General features: G+C 42.4%; 1 protein-coding gene across 1 annotated transcript in view; it reads right to left on the reverse strand.

The window, feature by feature from the left end:
• Positions 1 to 23321, reverse strand: part of Kcnu1 (potassium calcium-activated channel subfamily U member 1) — a 60437-nt gene that overhangs the window by 11854 nt on the left and 25262 nt on the right. Inside the window, 10 exon segments of the mRNA XM_035453194.1 lie at positions 52 to 126; positions 2241 to 2427; positions 5771 to 5995; positions 8971 to 9067; positions 13049 to 13163; positions 18147 to 18244; positions 18371 to 18460; positions 19221 to 19289; positions 19877 to 19989; positions 22601 to 22753. Of these exon segments, the coding sequence (XP_035309085.1) occupies positions 52 to 126; positions 2241 to 2427; positions 5771 to 5995; positions 8971 to 9067; positions 13049 to 13163; positions 18147 to 18244; positions 18371 to 18460; positions 19221 to 19289; positions 19877 to 19989; positions 22601 to 22753 (1222 nt within the window).

Genomic DNA, 23321 nt, shown 5'->3' on the forward strand with positions numbered 1-23321 from the left:
ATGCACCATAAAAATCTCTCCCTTGAATATTCCACTTACAAGGCAACTTACTCAGTTCAGTGAGAATGGGGATCCTCTCGTAACTGCTTCCCTCATATTTATCAAAAGTAAATGCAGTCTTTGTGTCTACAGACAGTAAAGAGATGACAAGAACAAATAAGCAGCTCATAAAACTTGGCTGGAAATACAGTAACATTACATGACCCAATGTTTTAGCTCAACAAAGTTACTTTCCTGTCCATAACTCAAATTCATTTCTGTATTTAGAAAAATCTCTTATACTTGTCCCTTGCTTGATATTTATGGGGAGCAGAGTCCCTGTAAGTTCCAATCCTGGAAAGCTCAAGCCCTTTCTGGGAAAATGCTAGTTATTTGTGTATCACTGATGCACATTATCTCAAACACCTTACCTCAGATGGCTGATAATACCTAATATAATGTAAAAGACTATAATAATGTTTACAAAACAACAATAAGGTCTGTAAATGTTTAGCTGTTTAGTATAGATGCATTTCCCCTGAATACCTTCTGTCTGTGGTTGGGAATGAATCCACAGATGCAGAACCCACAGTACAGAGGGTTGACTGAATTTAGTCTTTACTCTTCTTGAAAGGGACAGTAAATGATTCGTGTTTGTGCACGTGTGCGCATGTGTGCATGTGCGTGCGTGCGTGCGTGCGTGCGTGCGTGCGTGCGTGCGTGCGTGTGTGTGTGTGTGTGTGTGTGTGTGTGTGTGTGTGTGTGTGTGTACATGTGCATGTGTCACAAAAGTCTCCAAGTAGTAAGGTGTTAGTTAGTGTTTTGAGTAATATCTGAGCCACATTAATATACTTATAGCACTTCTAGGAAACTCCTAATGAGTCGCTGCTGCTTCATGAGTACTTCTGGAGACCCTGCAATGGCCTTCTGGCCCCTCATACTATCTGCCACTTCAAGGTCCTCCAGAGGGTATGTATCTTCTTTCTGCTCCTAAGAACCGAGCGGCACCCCCACTCTGAGAACCCTGCCTCTACTGGGAATACCTTGGGAGTCTGTAAAGAACAGTCTTTGATGTGGAGAAGGTAACAATCAGAGGCCTACGCAGTCTAGGTTTGCCGAGCTGTTCACCTTGCAGCGTGGCCAGGTAGTGATCAGCATGACTGGAAACCCTCCACACTTCCCATACACATACATGACCAGGAGGTGCTCTTATGGATCCTTAGGCAAGTCCTCAGTCTCGGTACTGCTGACCTTTTAGTGTGGGGCTGCCCTGTGGACTGAAAGCTGTTTAACAGACAGCTTGTGTGACCTTACCAAGAGATGGCAGCATCTCTCCAGTGACCAAAACTGTCACTACTGACCTAGGGAAATAAAAGAAGACTGTACGCCATCAATTGGTGCATCGTGGGACAACCTTCAGCCCTGATATAGAATCTAATACAGCAGAGAAAACTGGAATATTTTTGCTGAATTAATAAAATGTGGAAAATCATTAGCTATAAAAAACAAAAACAAGGCTGGGCATTGGTGGCGCACGCCTTTAATCCCAGCACTTGGGAGGCAGAGGCAGGCGGATCTCTGTGAGTTAGAGGCCAGCCTGGTCTCCAGAGCGAGTGCCAGGATAGGCTCCAAAGCTACACAGAGAAACCCTGTCTCAAAAAACCAAAAATAAAAAAAAACCCAAAAAACAAAAAACAAAACAACATTTGGCTAAGTGTGATGGACGCACCTTTAACCTCAGCACTCAGGAGGCAGTGTCAGGTAGCTCTCTGGGAGTTCAAAGCCACCCTAGTCTACATAGTGTGTTCAAGGACACAATGAGACCCTGTCTCAAAAGAAAAATAGAACCAATTTTTAAAGTCTTCCTATCCTGTAAAGAAAGCTAAGGTTTTAAAACACTAACTGAATAACAACCATTAGAGTCAATGAGAATTGATTATTATCTCTTGTCATAACATTGTAGTTGCTATGCTTTCCAATATTAGAAGCAAAATAATGCCTCTTATATTTCAGTGCTTTTTTTCCTTAAAATGGGAAACCAGTGTATATGAATTCTACCTTGAAGATGAGTATAGGTTTTCATATGACTTAGAATTCCAGAGGAAATAACTGGGTTATTCCTACCATAATATTGTCAGAGCCGGAAAAACTGTGACATCTGTCCCAATCCTTCCTCTTCACAGAAAAGTTTCTCAAGGATGATTTAATTAACTATCTTACCCCACCCTCCCTAGGCTCGTCCCCTCAGGAGTTGTTCTGACCTGGCACTGAAGTCGTCTGGGTAGGGTAGCTGACCCGAAGGGATTGGATGTTGAGGGTGGCCATGATAGTCTCAGTATCCACCAGAATCTGGCTGCTCAGTGGCTTAGATGGGGAGGCTAAGATAGCACACATAGAGCACCTCTCTATGTTGACTGCATGCAGATCTCCAGTGTAGAGTGCAGATCCCTGAGGAGAGAATTCCACATTGTGAAGGGATCCTCAGATGGGCCGGTCTGAGATCATGATTTCTGGTGGCCAGTCTTTGTTGGTGAGGCAGGTTTTTAGCTAAAGCCTCTACTGACTTGACTAAAACTTTGTTATCAGTTGTCTGATATGCTGTCCTGACCCCTCTCAGAGAACAAGTTTGGATGAGACAAAGGGGAATGATGGGGAACAAAAATCTATTTTGACAACTTAAGCGAAAAGAAATCAGGTGACCATGGTGATGAAAAAGTCAGAGTTTAAAGGAGGCATCATTGAGCTAGAGGTTAATTCTACATCTCTCACCCTTGCTAGTAGGCCGTCTATCCCACTTGTATTCTCCAAATAGCTGGTAATGTAGCCTCGCCTTTGGGGAGCTTGGGGTTTGTCCTAGTTGGCATTTCTATTGCTGTGATGGAGCACTATGACCAAAAGCAACTTGGGGAGTAAAGGGTTTAGGTCAGCTTATACTTAGATGTCATAGTTCATCATAGAAGGAAGTCAAGGTAGGAACTCAAGTAAAGCAGAAACCCAGAGGAAGGAACTGAAGCAGAGGCCATGAAGGAGTGCTTCTTACTGACTTACTCCTCAGGGCTTGCACAACCTGCTGTTTTTTTTTTCTAGTACCCAGGACCATCAACCCAGAGGTGGTACCACCCACAGTGACTTGGGCCCTGCCTTATCAATTATTAACCAAAAAAATGTGCCACAGACCAATCTGGTGGGGATATTTTCTCAATTTGGGAAGAGGTCCTCTCTTCCCAAATGACTCTAGCTTGTGTCAAATTGACATAAAACTAGCCAGCACAAGTGATCTCTTGTCAATTTGACACACAGACTCATTTTTTAAATCCATAATCTTTCCCTTCTTGTTAATACTCACAATCTCAATATTAATATCAGAACATAAAACACTTTTTAAAGTCCCACAGTCTTTAAAAATTTAGTCTCTTTTTAAAACATCTATAGTTTCCATCAATGTTCAAAGCCTCTTCAAAATATACAAAGTCTTTCTATCTAAATTATCCTATGATATAAAAAAATCATTTAAATACTTTCTTACTCCAAAAAGAATCAGGACATAGAATCAAATCAGAGTAAAACAAAGTCCAACAGTATACCGTTCATTCAATCACAATCTTCTAGGCTCCAAAGTGCTTGCAAGAGTACACATAACTCATCTCAGGCTCAGGCCAGCTCCACTCCACAGCTGCTCTTTATTCCGTAACTATCCCAGGTAATGGAATCTGCACTCTGGGACCTCCTGCAGCAACTGGGCTGCACTTCCGCCAAGAGCCTCTCACAGGCTCAACTTTCTCTCTGACCCATTCAGTCCTGCGACTTCTGCTTCAAACGAGGCTTCACCTTCACTAATGGCCTCTCACGATGTCAAGTCTCACCTGCTTTCCATAACTCCTTGACGCCTCCAAACCAGTGCCATGAAGGAGACTCTTACACATTACCAAATTCAGCTGCCAGCATAAGGCACAGTCTTGTCCTCCCAGGGACCACAGCTTCTATGTGCTGAGCCTAAGGAAGTCCTCCCAGACTTAGGATCCTCAATGATGCTGGTCTCTTCTTAACCACCACTTATTTTCTTATCTCCAGCAAATCAGCATCAATTGTTCTAATAAAGCAAAGGTCTCACCTTAGTGGTTCTAGTCTCCTAACCACAGCCGATTCTTCAGCCCCGCCTGACCAGAACCACAGATTCTTAAAGCTTCAAGTATTGAACAGTGCTCACTGAGTCTTTAATGGACTCTCCACATTCCTTCTGAAACTCCACAAGCCTCCATTGTCTGCACTGTTCTCAGCATTATCTTCCAAGTTCAAACAACAATTCATTAAGCTCTCAACACTCACTGGCTTCTCCAGCCCAAAGCTCCAAGGCCCTTCCACAATCCTATCCAAAACTTGGTCAGGTCTGTCACAGAAATACCCTATGAAAGGGTTTAACACTGAGCACTCCCAACGCCAGCTAAGGTTAGGGACTTCTGAGCATCTTCTCTCCTGCCACATAGAGTGAAGCAGGCAGGATGAGGCACAGAGGACTACGTAGTGGCTTTTTTAAAAACAGCAAATTCAATTTGCTTTTTAGAGATTCAATAGATCTTATACACGGACAGTATTGTTTCATTAAATATTCAAATGCTTTGGTACAGTTCACAGTGCATATAATGGACTTCTCATCCAGGGAAATGGTGGCATAGCTCAGAGTATAAACCTGTGAAAGTTAAATGTAAATAAGACATCAGCTAGAATGCAACACACTCACACTGTGTTCTGTCTTAGCCTGTTCTGAGTCTGTAACAGAATGCCACAGACTGGGTAATTTATGAAGAAAAGAAATTCATTTCCCATAATTTTGCAGTCTAGGAAATCCAAGAGGGAAGGGCCATATCTATGAAGGTCTTCCTACTGCATCTTAGTGTGGTGGGGGATGGGGACCTGGCAAGTATGCACACACAGGACAGAGCATGAGGCCAATTTCTCCTTTCAGTAGGAACCACTCCCGAGAGGCTAGCCCCGTTCTCAAGGTAACAGCATTAACACATTCACAGGGGCAGAGTCCTCATGCCTGATCACTTCCTCTAGGTCCCACCTCTCAGCACAGTGGAAAAGTGACATTCCAACCACAGGTCCATTTCTACAGGGTAAATGGAGCCCCTCCTCTCCATATCCTCCCTGTGAGGACCCACATGTGGCTGTGTGTTCCATGGAAGATGTGACCAGAAAAGACAAGAAAGTCAGAGCCCAAAGGCCCAGCCATCACCAGCTTAGGTTTAACCAGTAAGGGAGAAGCAGACTGGCAAACACAGAAAAATTCTTATTTGTACACAGCCCATAAAACATGCAGGTCTGAACACAAACTCAGGAGCCTTAATGTCTGGATTAAAATTTTACCCTTAGCCAGGCATTGGTGGCACACGCCTTTAATCCCAGCACTCGGGAGGCAAAGGCAGGTGGATCTCTGTGAGTTCGAGACCAGCCTGGTCTACAAGAGCTAGTTCTAGGACAGCCTCCAAAGCCACAGAGAAACCCTGTCTCGAAAAACCAAAAAAAAAAAAAAAAAAAAAAAACTTACTCTTTACACTCACTTGTTCTGTGATCTTAGACAAGCTACCTATTTGGAAACCTATTGAGCCCACACCTAAGGCTCGGCATTTTTATAGTCTACCCCATATGAGTATTTAGAGGAGTAAATTAAATAATACAGGCAAACTGTTTAGTTGATCTTTGTCAGCAGGTGCCGTGTAACTGGAAACATACATATCATTACTATTATTACGAATCTAGTACTACATTATTATCCTCGTGTAATGCTTACAGGCATGATATATATCTGGGGAAAGTTCCGGAGAAATCGCCATTCTCTCTGTAAATATTCCAGAGCCCCGATAAACACAATGTCCTTCAGCTCCCGCCGGGTATAATTGCTGGCTCTCAGAGGCATCACAAAATTCCGAAGCCCCACCAGGGCTGAGTGGGCATCTCCAAATACACATGCTACAATGTGGTTCTGAAACTCATGTTTTGGCTTGTCAGTTCGTTTCTAAGGAGACACATGCCAGACTCAGGTCAATTTCACAAATAGCTAAGAGTTCTAAGATGAGCCCCACCTCCTTCCTCTCCTGACTCTCTAGGTATCTCCAGAGCAGTACTTTTATAGGCTAATACAATCTTTCAACTGCTTATACAAAAATGGAACCTATATATAGCTGGTGCAGTTATGGCATGGAGAGAGACAGAGACAGACAGACAGACAGACAGACAGTCAGAGAGAGAGAGAGAGAGTGTGTGTTTTGAGATAGGATCTCATGGTGATCCTTGGCTGACCTAGAATCATTATATAGACCAAGCTGGCCTCCAATTCACAGAGACCCACCTGTCAGTCCTCTAAGTGCTGGGGTTAAAGGTGTGCACCACAACACCCTACCCAAAGCCTTGAGAATTCTAAAGGAGGACACTGGAATGCTGGTGGAGACTGTTACATGTAATTAAATTTCACATGAGGGAGCTCTACAGCCTGTATACACAAGAATTAGAATATTTCAAACGGACATATTGAAAGATTCAGGCTTTAATGCTGATCATCTCTACCTCTTTAAGAGACAGACCCCGCCCCCTGACAACAATCAGGGCATGCACAGGAAAATATGCTACATCATCACGTCACCAGCCACACATTACGGCCTGCATGAGGACTCTGGGCATGCATAGAACCTCAGTGCGCATGCAGTCTTTCCTTTAAAAGTTCCAACTTCCCTACTGCTCTCTCTCTACTCTCTGCTCACTCCTGCTCTGCTCTTCTCTTCTCTCACCTACACGCTTTCTCTGCCTCTCTATGGCGACCAGCCATGGTGGTCAGCCATTACCCCTGTTCCTCTTCTCTCTTAGTCTCCCTACTCTGCCGGGCCTTATAATAAACTAGTCAATATGTCTCATCTGCCTCTTTTCCTCTTTTTCTTCAAAAACATAACACATATGTAATAATAAGAATTAACACCTGACATATCTGCTTATTTGATGAAATCCCCAGGGAAGACTCTCTGCAGGGATTGCCTTCTGTGAGATAGAAAACTACTTTTCTCCAGCTGTCTAGAGACTCACACACATGCTAACTAAATCATTAAATGCTTGTCTGTTTAATCTGGTCAGTTTTTACTTGAAGCCTCTAAGTAAATCTCATGCAATATCCCTAAAGTCTAATAGTTGCTCTGCTGAGATGAACTGAACACTTAGAAACTTCTAATACCCATGGCAGACTGCATCTGTGAACATAGGTAGGGAAGCCATTTCCTCCAACTAACTCTGGTAAAACCTGTCTCTCAGTTAAGAGAAATGGTGGCTTGACAGAGTGCCCTTTGTTCAAAGTACAACAAAGTGAGCATCCTTCCGCAAGCAGAACCAGGTTCAAAGGCTCTGAGTTTCTGAAATCTGGACTTTTCATTCCTAGAGACAAAATTTCAAAACCCTAAGCATTATAAAAACCAGAGCACCTCTAAACCCAACAAGTGACTCAGTGCACAGTCTGAGCTACATACATTCTACAACTAGTATTTTAAGGGAAGTACGAAAACTTGTTTGCATACTTAGCTAACACAATCTAACAAACCCCTCTCTCCCGATGCCCTCCCTGCCTCTCTTGAGTTTATCAGTCTGGGTCCAGCTGTTCGTAAGACCTGCTTCCTGCTGAAAACACACATGATTTCCTGCTCAGTGGATATTTACCTGGCATGGGTAGAAATCCTGAAACAGTTGTTTATAAGCTGATATGTCTCCTAGCTGATATGCCAGCTCTAAGAAATTAATGATGCTGATCAAAAGAATAGTTGTGTTTTATAAACATTGGAACATGTTCTGTCAGGATACTGGCATTGAACTACAAAGGTGGGGCATAGAAGGAATGGTATGTTTACTAAAATGCTTTTGAAAAACAAGAAAATATTTATAATTATTAAGTGGTCATATAGATGGGGAAATTTTCAGCTTGAGAATACAGAGAGGGACAGAACTATAATGTCTACAAGGCTTGGTTAACAGATACCTTGTTTGGTTAATGTGTTAAATATAAGCATAGGAAAGTAAATTTTAACCAATAAATTAGGGACATTTTTATTTGAAAACAAAAGAAAGCAGAGTTCTTGTAGATCGTTTATCTGGCAGTTTTAGGTTTGCTAGGTCTCTGGAAAGTGTTGTTGAGAAGAATTATTCAGATAAGCTGCTCAGAGGAGGAGCCCATAGGTGATGTTGAAGGGACCAGCTCCACATTTCAGCAGCCATAACAGCCTAGCAAGTGCTTGCCTGACCTTGCCTTAGTCACTAGGAGGTCAGATGCCTGCCCATTCCGTCAGCCATGACAGTAACACATGTTTGCCTGACCTTGCCTTGGTCACTAAGAGGTCAGATGCCTGCCCCGTGGCAAGGAACCAATCAGAAGTTAGCTGGTGGCGCTATGCTTTATGGCTCTGGGTGTGCTTTACAGACAAGTGCACAGTAATGACGTGTAGAACATAGCAATTGCCCTGGGAGGGCCTATGGGCCATAACAACCAGTTGACCAATCAACACATGGCAAGCCTGGAGGCACACCAATCCTGAGCCTGTGCATACCCCTAGACACTCCCCTTATGCTGCCCTATAAGATCTCTATGCAGTGGCTTCGCAGCATCTTTCCTAGTCATCCACCTTAGTAGATGGATGAAAGGCCCGAGCTAACATGGGGTTAGTTCGTTAAACAACTTTAATAAAGCCTCGTGCTGTTTGCATCAAGCTTTCACCTCCACATGGTGATTGGGGTGGCCGAGGTCCTGGACCGAAATCCTGGAGGCCTGAGCCTCCAGGGGGTCTTACAATGTCACCTGCATTTTAAACCCCACGTTGCCCACAGTCTTTGTTACATGCCACATGACTCATGGCCTGAGACGTGTGTGGCTAATGTATCTTTCGTTACAAATTCATGGATTACAGAGGAGCTGATGCTTCTTGTGACTCACAGGTCATTCCTCACCCTGGTGTGGTCACCTACCAGATTCACCTTGTCCAAGGGCATTGATTTGCACCAGTGAAACAAGCCACTGCTGTCCAGCTGCTCAGAGTCATTCACTGTGTCACTTATTGTATTCCTGTGCAGAGAGAATAGAGAGTCAGTCTGAGAAAGTTCAGGCTAGTATAATAACACCAAGTCATTTGTTTTCACAGCCACATCAAAGAATGGGGAAAGCTAGTGAAATAGAGTGGCTAAAACTACACTTAGGGGTTTTTTGTGGCTCTGGCTTGCCCATAGCAAGACAACCCTTTATCCTAGAGAGAACCTGGGAAAGAATCCATGAAGACCCAGCCATGGCTGCATCTCATTATGCATCACCACATGTGTGGTCTCTCACGTGGAAATCATGCTTCCTAGGAACCTTCTAGCGGGACTGTAACCAGGATGCATGCAGTCATACACATGCATGCATAATACCAAAAGCCAAGAATGTGCTCTTGAGAGAACAGGGACCACATTTCCCCTGGTCTTGTCCATATCACCCTTTTCCTACCTCTCCAAACCCCTCCTCTCCCATGAGGCTTTCTGGAGGAAGAGGTGCGGTGTCACCTCTTCCTGTGACGTTTCTGCTGGACCCTTCAGTGAGCACCTGAAGAGATGCTTCCTCACTTGGCCTTTGATTTATTCCTTCATCTTGTTTATCCAATGGGGTTGCTTATAGTGTGCTTCCTATATCCAGACAGGATGCCAGAGAGTTCTCTACAAACACCTGTTTACCAGCTATTCTTAAAGAGTAAAATACCCACATCCCAATGGTATTCTGTAGCTGTTTTGGTTGTTGGAAACAGTGATGCCAAACCTGAATGCCTGAAATGTCCCAGTACCTTTCCATCATCTAATCCTTGGTCCTTCCTCACTGATTATGTCATCTGGTTTCAGAAAAATCCTAGACTAGAAGGCAAGAAAGTTCCCACTGCCTTGCATTTCTCTTAGAAGATGGCATCCTTTGGCATCTGAGACATATGAAATCAGCCCCACCTTATTATTCATTCTCGTATTTTCCTAAGTATAAAACTAATTACTACACCAGGCCTGATGACACAAGCCAGTAATCGCAGATACTTGGGAGTCTAAGGCATTAGGAAGGCAAGTCCAACACCAGCCGGGAGAACTTATCGAGGCACTGTCTCAAATGTGTTTCTTTAAAAAGAGCCAGGAATATAGTGGTGGAGTACACAATACCCTGAGTTCCGGGCTGGAGAGATGGCTCAGCGGTTAAGAGCACTGACTGTTCTTCCAGAGGTCCTGAGTTCAATTCCCGGCAACCACATGGTGGCTCACAACCACCTTGAATGAGATCTGGTGCCTCTGCTGGCATGCGGGCAGAAGACTGTATACATAATAAATAAATAAAATTTAAAAAAAAAAAGACCCTGAGTTCCACCCCTGGTACCACAAAGGAAAAAATATATTATAACATGTCTTCTATTGCTACAACAAAATACCATGACCAAAAAGCAGACTGGGGAGGAAAGGTTTATTTGGTTTACACTTCAACATTGCTGTTCATCACTGAAGAAAGTCAGGACAACTCAAAAAAAGGCAGGATCCTAGAGGAAGGAGCTGATGCAGAGATCATGTGGGGAGCTGCTTACTGGCTTGCTTCCCATGGCTTGCTCAACCCACCTTCTTATAGTACCCAGGACCACCAGCCCAGGGATAGAACCACCCACCAGGGCTTGGTCCTCCCCCACTGATCACTAAAGAAAATGTCTTACAGCTGGGTCTCAAGCAGGCATTTCCTCAGCTGAGGTTCCTTCCTCTGATGACTCTAGCTTGTGTAGAGTTGACACACAAAACCACCAAGTACACAACACTAAGGAATTGAGAATTGTACTTGTGTGTTGTTTTCTTGTTTCTGTTGTACACTTGGCCAGCACCTCCTTATCTGCCATAGCCCAATGGCTGGCAAACACCTTCCGGTTTCCCATAAGATCTGCTTTAGGTTTGATGTGTACGTGAGCATTCGTTGCTCTGCCCTTGACTTCCTGCACACCATACCTCCTTGAGGTGCCTCCATCCCCCCCAGGCAAAGGGCAGGATTGCCTTCTTTATAAAATGTGGAGCTCCCTGGGTGCGCTGGCACACACCTTTAATTGCAGCACTTGGGGGGTGGGCAGAGGCAAGCAGATCTCTGTGAGTTCAGGGCCACTCTGGTCTACATACTGAGTTCCAGGAGAGTCAAAGCTACATAGAGAAACCCTGTCTCAAAAAACAAAAGCCAAAACCAGCCAAACAAAAAAACAACAAAAATGTATGAATCTGTTCTAGTGTGGATGTATAAAGATATATATCACATTTTCTTTGTCTTTTCATCTTTTACCACAGGCCCCACAGCTTGCCTGTTGTGATGAAAGCTGCAACCAAAGGGCAAGTTTATGAATCCTTTTAAGATACTAATTTCATTCCCTTAGCTAAATATTCAGAAACTGAATTATTGGATCACATGTTTGGTGATTTGAAAGAAAATGGCCCCCTAAAGGGAGTGGCACTGTTTAGAGGTGTGGCCTTGTTGGTGTAGGTGTGGTCTTGTTGGCAAACTGTGTCACTGTGGGGGAAAGCTTTGAGATCTCAGTCAACTTTCTGCTGCCTTCTGGTCCTACATGCTGTCGTGCTCTCTGTCATGATGATAATGGACTGAACCTCTGAAATTGTAAGTTAAATGTTTTCTTTGTAAGAGTTACCATAGTTATGTTGTCTATTCACAGCAATAAAAAAAACCCTAAGACACATGTATATTTTATTTTTTTGAGAAACTTTCATACAGTTTTATATGAAGGTTATAAGAGTGAAGTTCTTGTATAGTTAATGTCATTCAGTCATTAAAAAAGCCTCCATGGGGGGCTGGAGAGATGGCTCAGTGGTTAGGAGCACTGGCTGCTCTTCCAGAGGTCCTGAGTTCAATTCCCAGCAACCACATGGTGGTTCACAACCATCCATAATGAGATCTGGTGCCCTCTTCTGGCCTGCAGAAAGACATGTACACAGAACACTGTACACATAATAAATACCTAAATCTTAAAAAAAAAGTCTGCCATGTTGGTCATATTATATAATGTCATCATAATAGTTTGTGTTCCATTGATAATATATTTACCTTTAGGTAATCACAATTTTCAATCTTCCTAGATTATTATTCTTACTAAATTGAAAGATTGCCTACATATTACATAGATGTTTTCACTAAAATTAAGAATGATAAATATTTTAGATTGACCTGATTTTTTAGAATTAATTAAGAAAGTCATTCTCTATCTTGCTTTCTGGGTAGTTATTTATTTTTTTATTTTATTTTATTTTATTTTGTTCTTGAGACTGGGTCTCATGTAGTCAGGTTGGCTTTAATCACACTTGTTGTATAGGCAAGTACTAGGATTACAAGTGAATGCCAAGTGGTCTAGTTTTATGTGGTGCTAGAAACCAAGCGCAGGTTTTTGTGCATGCTAGCGCAATCTACCAGCTCAGCTGCATCTTCAACTCCAGGAAGTAATTATAATATACTGAAGAGCTGGAGAGGAAAAGAACTGGAGAGGGAGAATTCTTTGGTCTCATTTTGCAGATTTAAACAGTTAGGCAATCTCATCTGGGTGTAGTGGCACACGTCTTTAACCACAGCACTCGAGAGGCAGAGGCAGGTGGATCTTTAGAGTTTTAGGCCAGCCTGATCTGCAGAGCAAGTTCCAGGATAACCAAGGCTACATAGTGAGACTCTGTCTCAAAAAGACAAAACAACAACAAACCAAAAAAAAAAGTCAATCTCATCAATTTTTAATAACGAAAAGCTATTTGGGGTTAGCTAAAAAATTAGCTCCTTTATTTATAGAGTACCTGAAAGGTGACCTGAAAGAAAATTGGGTGCTCAGCATTATCAGTGGCACAGAGATCTGAGCAATGGCGGGAAAGAGTACGGGCTATGGGGCCAAAGTAGGGATGAATGTATTTAGTAAACAGTGATTCTGTTGGTCTACAGAGGTGCCAATAAACCAAATGTTTTTAATCTAAGTCAAGTTTTTAAAGCTGAGTGACGTTTAAGATACTGCCATTCTGTGGTTCTTACCTATTCTTAAGAATTGCGATGGTGAGCGAGCTCTCCCGTTCTCCTGAAATAAGATCCTGATTTTCTGAACTGCTGGTGGTTTTACTGCTGCTTTTCATCACCACGATGTCTGGTGCTGCAAGTGTACAGCAACCTCAGTGAGTCACATACCATCTGTCACCTCCTTACCAGGGTCTTTTTTTACCATTTCCATTGACCGAGTCATTCCCAGGCTCCTGCCTAGGAAGAGTCTGAGAATCCTTAGCTACTGCTACTCTGGAAAGAAGGATTACAGCAGTCTTTGGTTTCTATCTAGATCAGTGCTTCTCAACCTTCATAATACTCATATTTCATAATACCACCTCGTGTCATGGTGACCCCCAACCATAAAATTATTTTTGTTACTGCTTCGTAACTGTAATTTTGCTGCTGTTACAAATCATAAATATCTAATATGCAGGATATCTGATATGCAACTCCCAAGGGGGTCATGAGCAAAGGTTGAGGACTGCTGCCCTGGAGGATCAGAGTACACAGGCTGCAAATCTACTGTGAGAGTACATATCTCTGAGGCACTCCTGCACCTTCTCATGTCTTCCAAGGGGCAGAGGCTGAGTTACCTTAGGACCTGGAAACCCCGTCTTTCCTGCACACACCGGTCAGGCTCCAATTCACTGTAGTCAGAAGTCACTGGTTTATATGGTCTTCCCTTTGGGGGTACTATTATTACTAATCTAGACTTTTAAAAATCTTGATCTTCCAAGGGTATGTCTCAAACCTCTTGGGAATTTCTCCATATTGAAATAACATAGAAACTAATAATTTTCTCTTCTGCAAAAATGAGAATGAACACACCATGACTTTTAAAGATGTTCATAAGAACAAATGCAAGAATATTCGAAATCAGTAGATATTGAGCAATATTGAGATGCTGTAAGATGGGGAAAAATGATACATGAGACATGATTTCTTCCTGCACATACATACTGTTACTCAGTCATGCCAATCTCCTCCTGAAAATTCAGTTCAACTTCATTAATTTATGTTACTTGTCTTTCTGTCCATCTATCTGTCTATCTGCCTTTCTATGCTGATAGTGTACAAGTAATAATTTTCTCACATTTTTAGGACAGAAATGGTAAAATGGCTTCATGCATTTTTTTAAAAAAAGATTTATTTGTTATGCAATGGTTGCTGGGAATTGAACCTCAGGACTTCTGGAAAAACAGACAGTGCTCTTAACCCCTGAGCCATCTCTCCAGCCCATGGTTTCATTTTTTTCAAGGCAAACCATTAATATCATGACTGTTTAGTAGATTTTTCCAGTGGGTACCTTAAGGAAGATTTCTGTATAAACAATTGTGGTGGTTTCATTAAGAACAGCCCCCATAAATTCATAAATTTGAATGCTTGATCACCAGGGAGTAGCACTGTTAGGAGATGTGGCATTGTTGGATTAGTTGTGACTGTTTTGGAGGAAGTGTGTCACTGGGGGTGGGCTTTGAGGTTTCAAACGCTGAAGACAGACCCAGTGTTACTCTCTCTTCCTGCTGCCTGAAAATTCAGGTATAGAACTCTCAGTTACTTCTCCAGCACCATCTCTGCCTGTGTGCCACCATGCTTCCAACCATGATAATAGACTAAACCTCTAAACTATAAGCCAGCTCCAGTTAAAAGGGTTTTTGTTTGTTTGGTTTGGTTTGTTTGTTTGTTTGTTTTGTGTGTGTGTGTAGGAGTTGTTGTGGCTATGGTGTCTCTTCACAGCAACAAAACCCTAAGACATCAATTAAACTTCAAAAAACAAAAAACAAAAAACAAAACAAAAGATAAATAGATCCTAGACCTGTGAATACTGAAAGAAATTAAAGTCCCACCATTCATGACCAACATTTTAGTATCTTTCTTTTCTTCATTGAGAAATAGCTTTATAAGAGTTTCAAAAGAGAAAAATTGACTTTCCTAAAATACACGCATAATGGTTAATATTTCAATAGAACCTAGAATCGCCTAAGAAACATGGCTGCAGACATACCTGTGGGAATTCTATAGATTAAGTTAACTGAGATGGCAAGACCCACCTTAACTATGGGTGGCCCCAATCCATGGGCTGGGGTTGTAGACTAATTAAAAAGGAGAAAGCAAGCTGAATGGAAGCATCTATCACCTATTTCCTCACTATAAACATATAGTCAGCTCCCTCACCAGTCCCGCAGCCAAGACTTCCCCACCATGACGAACTGTATCCTTGAATGGTGACCCCAAATAAGCCCACCCTTCCTCCCTTCTTCCTCCCTCCTTCCTTCTTTCCCTCTCTCCCCACCCTCCTTCCTTCTGTTGCTTTTGTCATAGCAATGGGTTACTAACAGAAAACTGGTACCAAGAAGTTGAGTCATTGTTGGGATAAATCTGATCATGTGTGGTTTAGGCCTTTGGAATGAGTTTTTGGGAAGAATGTGGAAGATATTTTTAACTTTGGACTAGAAAAGCCCTTGAATACTGTAAGTATAGCTTAATGGGAACTTCTGGTGGGTAACTAGAAGACAAGAATACAGAGAAATATGGACAGTGCAGGCCAGATCATGTTTCAGAAGGAACACAGGCTCTAGAAGGGACTAGAACAAGGGCCACTCATGTGATATTTTGGCAAATAATCCAGCTACATTGGCTGCCTGTGTCCTGAAAACTTGAGAGAAGCAGAATAGGAAGTAAGGGACTAATTTGTTTGGTGGAAGAAATGTCAGGAGACTTGAGCATTCGGGCTATGTGATAGTTAGTGCTCACTGATCTCATGTAGGTCTACAACCAGAGAGGAGACACAATCAGAGAGAACAGACGTAGAACAGAGTGATGTTAAAGATGAGCACTTTGCCGAGGGAAAGAGCTCCAGAAATTTAAAGCTGCAGCCAGGCCGTGTGCCAGAAAGGCAGCAGCTGCTCTGCACTGAGATAATAGGAAAGCCTTGGAGATAAGACCCTACTCATCAAAGGCTCCAATGTATAAAAATGCTAATTCCTTTGAAAGGCCAGAGGGTCTCAACTGAGAATGCTACCAAGGGGATGCCCTGATCCTGGAGAACAGCTAGGAAAGTGTTTTCCCCGGGTCAGCATACAGAAGCTGATGCAACTGTGGTCCTGCATACGGTACTGGTTTTGTAGGCTGGAAAGATGCAAGATTGAGGGAGTTGTGGAGTCTTGTACTGTGGTTGCAGAGAGCTACTGAGGCCAGGCAAGGTGTAGCTCAGAGTCCCTGAAAGCATGCCCTGAAAGCCACTGTGTGTTTGGGGCTGCCCAAAATACCCACTCCTGTCACAATTGCTTGGGAATCTCACATGGAGATTTCCTTGAATCCTGTTACATGTTCTTTGAGGTTTTTTGTAGTTGTTGTTAAATGCTCTTAAATTATTTTCATGTAAGTATTTATCTCTCCTTTCATCTACTGGCCAGCTGGTAAATATATTCATGACAATTTTTAAATATAATTGCTTCATGTATTGTTTTACATCCTAAGACAGATCTAAATGACAAAACTCATAGCCCTTTCATTTATACATCTTCTAAAACTTATTGATCATTGCTGTTAACATGTGCCTAATTTTAAGATATGTGTGTGTGTGTGTGTATAGATAGACATGTATATATAAATATTTTAGGATGAATTTTGACTGCTAAATATGAGGGTATTTTTTCAAGGTTTTTATCTTGTTAAGCTGAGATAAAATAGAATACAAAAATTGGGGACTGAGATGATCGTTGGGGGAAAAGAGATGAGGAGTCTGGAGAGACAGAAGGCCCAGTGGTAAGAGTTTATGCTGCTCTTCAGGGGATCCAAGTTTGGTTCCCAGCACCCACATTAGGTAGCTCACAACTACCTGTAATGCCAGCTCCCAGGGCATCTGATGCTGTCCTCTGGCCTTCCACAGGCCCCTGCACACACATGGCATATACTCATACAGACACAGACCCATGCACATAAATAAGTTAAAATACATCTAAAAATATCAACTTGTTTAAAGATATACAAAGATATCTTATGATTTACAGGTGAGCCTAGTTTGCTTCATTACATTATAAATACAACTTCTCTTGCATAATATTTTTGGGACCACACCCTTTCTCTGTGTTTTCAGGTTTAGCATGTGTAACTCATTACTGGGCACTACCTTCTATGTGCTAGGCCCTCCCACGTCAATCAATAATTGAGACAATGCTCCACAGACCTGTCTACAGGCCAGTCTTATGGAGGTATTTCTCATTAATGATAATTCTAGTTTGGTCAAGTTGACATGAAACTAGCCAGCACATGCTGTTTCACTTCATATATATTTGTTTTGTTGAGAAAAAGGTGTCTCAAGAATTGTGTAGGCAAATAAAATGAAGGGAAAACATCAGATTGGAAAAAAAAAAGAGATTAGAAGTTTAATCTATAAAATGTATTTTGCCAGTCACATTTGGAATTGATCAAGTTTCTGTTTTAAAATACTGGAATTTTATCCAAAGACTATGGAAGTATCTAGAAAAGACTAACTTTTAAAGTAGAAGGGACAAACTTATCATGGACATTTAGGGTTAGTTTTTCTTTTCCTGCGTTAAAGTAGTAAGAGTTGCTAGTGAGGCATTGAGTTCAACTAGACAAAAGAGTATTGCATTCTCCTATCACTGTGTCAGAATGAGCTCCCCACTGTCCACAAGGGGAAAATATGCTCAAAGACTAGGCAGAAGGTAATAATTTTAAGGACAGTCTATCAGTTCATATGGGGTGGATTTCCAGGCTGAAATTGGGGAAATTGGCGTGCTGTAGGGAAAGCACAGTGGCTGGAAGTTGGCATGAATGTGATGGAGGTTAAAGATGCCATTTATTGGCTGTGTCACTAATTACTAAATCTCTTTGGAGTTCATTTTCCTGGCCTGGAAGGGAGTTGAACTGGGCAACCACAAAGGTGTTGTTGTTGTTTTACAGCTTTAAAAGATCAGTAATCAGGTCTCGGATCCCCAGTGGGAAGCACATGCCTTACTTTGGCCACGTTTAAATGGTCTTTATCTTCTTGGTGATGGAAACCTTTTTCCCCTCTTTGACCAGACCCCCAGAAAATAGGCTAATGGCAGAGATGATATGTAATTACCTGTGAGTTGTTCCTGGCTCCTGTTTTTGCAGACACACTGTTCGATTAGCTCAGGGCTGTGCACATCATAGTGACAGGTGGAACAATAAAAGAAAGCCCTAGACCAGGAGAGTAAATCCAAGAATGACTTAAGTGACAGTTAATACCAGGGAGACCTGATGCTGATGCCGGTTTACTCCTATTAGTTTCTACTTGGTCCGTAAATGAATTGCAAAGCAAATTACCTTTTGACAACTTTTGAGGATTCGGCAATAAAGAACCCGAGGGTATCCTTATTCAGCTTCACGTGCGCTGAGGGGTTTAGCAAAAGACTACTGGAAATGAAAGGATAAAGACAGTAAGTTCTCTGCTGATATCTGTAGCAACATTTGGTATATTGTGCTGCCATTAACAAGGGATTCTCTAAGTTGATGTATTAATAGAATTAAATCTATTTTATTTACTGCTAAACACAGTGGTTAAAGTGAATTTGCATACATTTAATCTGTTGTGTGATTGCTACTAAATAGCACCCAGGGAGGCAGTGTTATTTAGTAGCACTACTGAGCAGAGAGGAAACTCCTACTTTGGAATAGTCATGAATCTGAGATGGATTGACAAATCCAAGAGCTTGATGCCTTGTTGCCTTAGGCAACCATACAGAGGGGGCACGACCAAACAGTGGGCAGCCTTATGGAAATGGTGCCCATCCCTGAACCACCTGTCTTTAAAATGAACTACATCTAATAGGTCTGGAAAGTAGCTCAGTGGAGTAGCACTGGCCCTGCATACTCTGGGCCCAGGGTTGGGTCTTCGGAAAATAAAATGTTCTAGAACATTCTCTGATAGGAATGTAGGCCAGTGCCAGTCTGCTTGAGCAGCTGCGTCTCTGGAACCACAACCTCCTGGGTGCTTAGGTGGCAAGTCAATGCTACCATATTCAATTATAAATTCATAACTTACAAGCTCTTGAGAAATGCCAGTGGTCTGATAGTGTCCCCCTTGCTCTTTCATCTACTCTACCAACAAAGTCAAACTCCCCTCAACAACAGAAACCACAAACACCCCTGAAGCAATGAAAAGCTTTATCAGTACCAACAATTGTGGAAGAGGGACTTGTGCTGGATGGCGATCAGCATGAGATGCATCTTCACAAAGCAAAGCCTGGGGAGGAAACAAGGCGTTACCACGAGGAGAGACAAGCAGGAGGCCGGAGGCCGGGCCACGTGAACAGAACCCACCCTTGATGCTCCGTGCAGGGAAGAAAAGCAACTACTCAACAGAGAAAGCAACTCCTAAATATAGATTTCCACTTGGAATTGAATCCGCCTGACATAAATTTTAGCAAAAGTGCCCACTGGGATAGAGGTGGAACTGTCCCACATGTGCTATAAAGTGCTAGGATCTAGAGCAGCAGTTCTCGTCCTGTGGGTAATGACCCCTTTTGGGGGGTCGAATATCAGATATTCCGCATATCAGATTTCTACACTACGAATCATAAAAGTAGCAAAATTACAGTTATGAAGTAACAACAAAAAGAATTTTATGGTTGGTGGTGACCACAAGAGGAGGGACTGTGTTAAAGGTCACGGTGTAAGCCAAGTTGAGAACCACTGATCTAGAGGCTCTGACTAACTGTGCTCTTCCATCTCCAGAGTTTGTACTGGAGCCTGCCTACAGCGAGCCCTCCATCAGCAGTATGGGATGAGAGCATTGCAAGAAGAATGGGGAGAAGGCTTCACTTAACCTACCGGGAGACCTCAGGAAATGTCATCCCAACGAAGTCATCAGAGAGGTGCTGTGTCACAATTTTGTTCTTCAAGCTATTCAAGAAATATTTTTGCCAGGGATGTTTAGGAAAAACCTATAAAAATATTATACCATTTATAGAGTTACATCTATATAGGTACTTACACATACATACATGGACATACATTAATATGTACAGCATATTAATAAGAGAAACTGATGCCATGACATAGGTTGCATAGACTGCTAAGTACCAAATCAATTCCCACTGCATGTGTATCACAGAGAGGAGATACAGCCTAGTGTTCTTGTGGAACAACCTTAAAGGAGGATCTGAAACTCATCTGTTTTCAATGGAGTCCTGTAGGGGAAGCTGTAGCCACGCCTAGTTAGGGGCTGGCTACAGAGTCCAGGCTGATGTGGTCACCTGGCCACTCATCTTCTTCCCGGAAAGCATTGTGAAGGAGAATTCCTGCAAAGAAGCTGTGTCTGCAAAGGCTGGCTGACTAATGAAAATGTCATTGCCTGTGGAGAGTTTGGAAGATTGCAGGTCCAGAGCCTAATTACAATTTATCACAATCCCCCTAAAGAGTTATGCCTTACCTACCTCTGTCTGACCTAACTTCCTGATAAAAAAGTAAGAACCTTTGGAATGTACTAACTTAATAAAGCCCTATTCTCCACCAATCAAAGGGCTCAAAATGCCATCAGATAGTAGCCGAGGCCTGTGCCTGAGATTTCTCTGCCTGTCTGTAACTGTCTCTCATATGTATCTACCGATGTGCTTTTAAAACATCTTGACTCATGACTTTCTTTCTTTTTTGTTTTTGATGTATTTATTTATTATGTATACAGTGGTCTGTCTGCATGTTGTCTGCAGGCCGGAGGAGAGCACCAGATCTCATTACAGATGGTTGTGGTCCACCATGTAGTTGCTGGGAATTGAACTCAGGACCTTTGGAAGAACAAGCAGTACTCTTAACCACTGAGCCATTTCTCCAGCCCCGACTCGTGACTTTCTTTGTTCTGGTACTATGAATATTCATACTCCATAAAACTGCTTCCATATGGGGACAAGGGATTTGGGGTAACCTAAATCTGTGTTGCCAAGCACTAGTTATTCAAATTTGATTCCAGAATGAACTATTTTATTTCCTTTGAAGTAAGAGCATTTTTTAAGTTAACAACATCCAAGTTTCCTTGTCAGAATTAGAAGTATTTTCTCTGGCCTACTGCTAACCTTAGCACAGTAGCCTTACTGTTTTATGAGACCCAGTAACATGGGAGGGACAATGTGGAATCTAAGTTGTCATTCTCTGGATACGATGGCTTAGGATTGACATTGAGCAATATTACTTTCAACTGAAAAATTGCATACCACAAAGCATATCTGTGGCTTCTACCACAGGTTTATAGAAATCCAAGATGATGTTGGTCAGGACTGATAGTAATGCAAAACCCAAGGCCAGCAGTAGGTCTTTAGAGAAATGAGAGATGAAAGGTGGCTTTTCTGTGGTGCTACAATGGAAGCCAGGACCTTGAATGTGCAACACCCTGCTTCTAAGCATCCTGAGCTCTAGAATAAACATTCTTAGCAAGGCTGAATGCCACCTAGGGGAGGTCACTGGAAACATCTCTGGGATTTTTTGTCTAAGGCAGCTCCTCATCTCCTCACATGCTTCCATGAGAGCCCTACAATGTCACATCCACAGAGTAGGACATAAGACAGAACATAGATGAAGATGGGAATTTCTAGATTGTCTAGAGCAACCCCTGCTATGGAGATAAGTGACCCCAGACACTCTCCTCAAACCATTCTTGGTTTGAAAATTGTCCTGTTAAAACCAGTCACCTATTCCTGATAATTTGGCACCCTTTCTTATTCCTTTCCTCCACACCGAGATCAAATGAATCTCTTGTCCTTTCTCAGTCTCTCAGCACTTGTCACAAGGAGGGCTCCTCCCTGCAGGATCTTCAGTAAAGGACAGCAGAGCCTGCCACCTAGACCCAGGAACATCTCATGGAAAACACACTTGATGGCTACCAGTAGGATTATAAAACAGCAGTCCTCTTTGTCCCTTATTTTGTCCCACACAAAGGATCTGTGTTCTAAGGTGGGAAGTGGTGGGTGGGTACCCAGCATCAGAAACATAAAGACTCTGGCTCCTGGTGAGCACCAGCTTACTATATAGACAACCTGGTTTGTTAGCACTTCCACCCCCACTGGGTACTTCCTGGAAACACCACTGAGAGGCAGCATGTGACTACTATTACATTTATGACCATTATTCCTGTTCCTGGTGGACCTTCCCTAAAGTCATCTAGAAATTAATTAGATTTTAGTTAGTATTTGTATCATTTCTATTTGGTTAATATAATTATTATTTTATTTACATTTAAATACTTCCCTGTTAAGAGCTAAGCTGTTTACATTTCTACACTTAATAACTTAAAGTACTTCTGAATTTATGAAAATATTTACATTTACAGTATCCTGCGGTATAGACAGAAAACAGAATTACAGCCTCCATTTTGCAGATTGATGCTGCAAATGTTTTAACCATGGCTTCTTCAAGGCCTGGGAAACACCTGGAGCTTGAATCCAAATCTTTCCATCCTTCCCTGCCAAGAGGCAAATCATATTTCTTGGAGACTTCTTGCATTCTTTGATATTTTTCCCATTGTGTGGGACATAGCCAAGACTCAATATCACTGTACAAAGTTACCTTTTGGTTTTGTTCAATAAACAGAGTCGTAAGAAAGGTGCACAGGCCTGGCACCGCACAGCCTTGGGCCATAAATCCAAGCTTTAGTTCTGCAAAGCAGATGATATTGTCTCCAGCACTCCAGTTCCAGGTGGGGATTTTTGACAGGAAAACCTATTTCATGGTAGAAAGTAAGTCAGGCATTAAGAATGCAGATACCACAAGAAACCTCTGGTGGGTGCACATTTCCGTCAAATCATTTTCTCTTCACTATGGAGAATAAAGGTAGCAGTGAAAGGACCAGCTCCCCGTTTTGGCAGCCATGACAGTCTAACACATGCTTGCATGACCTTACCTTGGTCACTAGGAGGTCAGATGCCTGCCTCCATGGCAAGGAATCAATCAGAAGTTAGCTGGTGGTGCTATGCTTTACGGCTCTGGGTGTGCTTTACAGACAAGTGCACAGCAATGATATGTAGAGCATAGCAATCGCCTTGGGAGGGCCTATGGGCCATAACAACCAGTTGACTAATCAATACAGGGCAAGTCCTTCAAACTTGGAGGCACACCAATCCTGAGCCTGTGTATACCTCTAGACACTGTCCTTATGCTACCCTATAAGATCTCTGTCCCATGGTTTCTCGGGGTCTTTTCCCCAGCCATCTGCCATGATGGATGGATGAAAGGCCTGAGCTAATGGAGTTAGCTCGTTAAACAACTGCAATAAAAGACTCATTGCTTT

Source organism: Cricetulus griseus (genome assembly GCF_003668045.3).
Source record: "Cricetulus griseus strain 17A/GY chromosome 1 unlocalized genomic scaffold, alternate assembly CriGri-PICRH-1.0 chr1_1, whole genome shotgun sequence".
Lineage (NCBI taxonomy): Eukaryota > Metazoa > Chordata > Mammalia > Rodentia > Cricetidae > Cricetulus > Cricetulus griseus.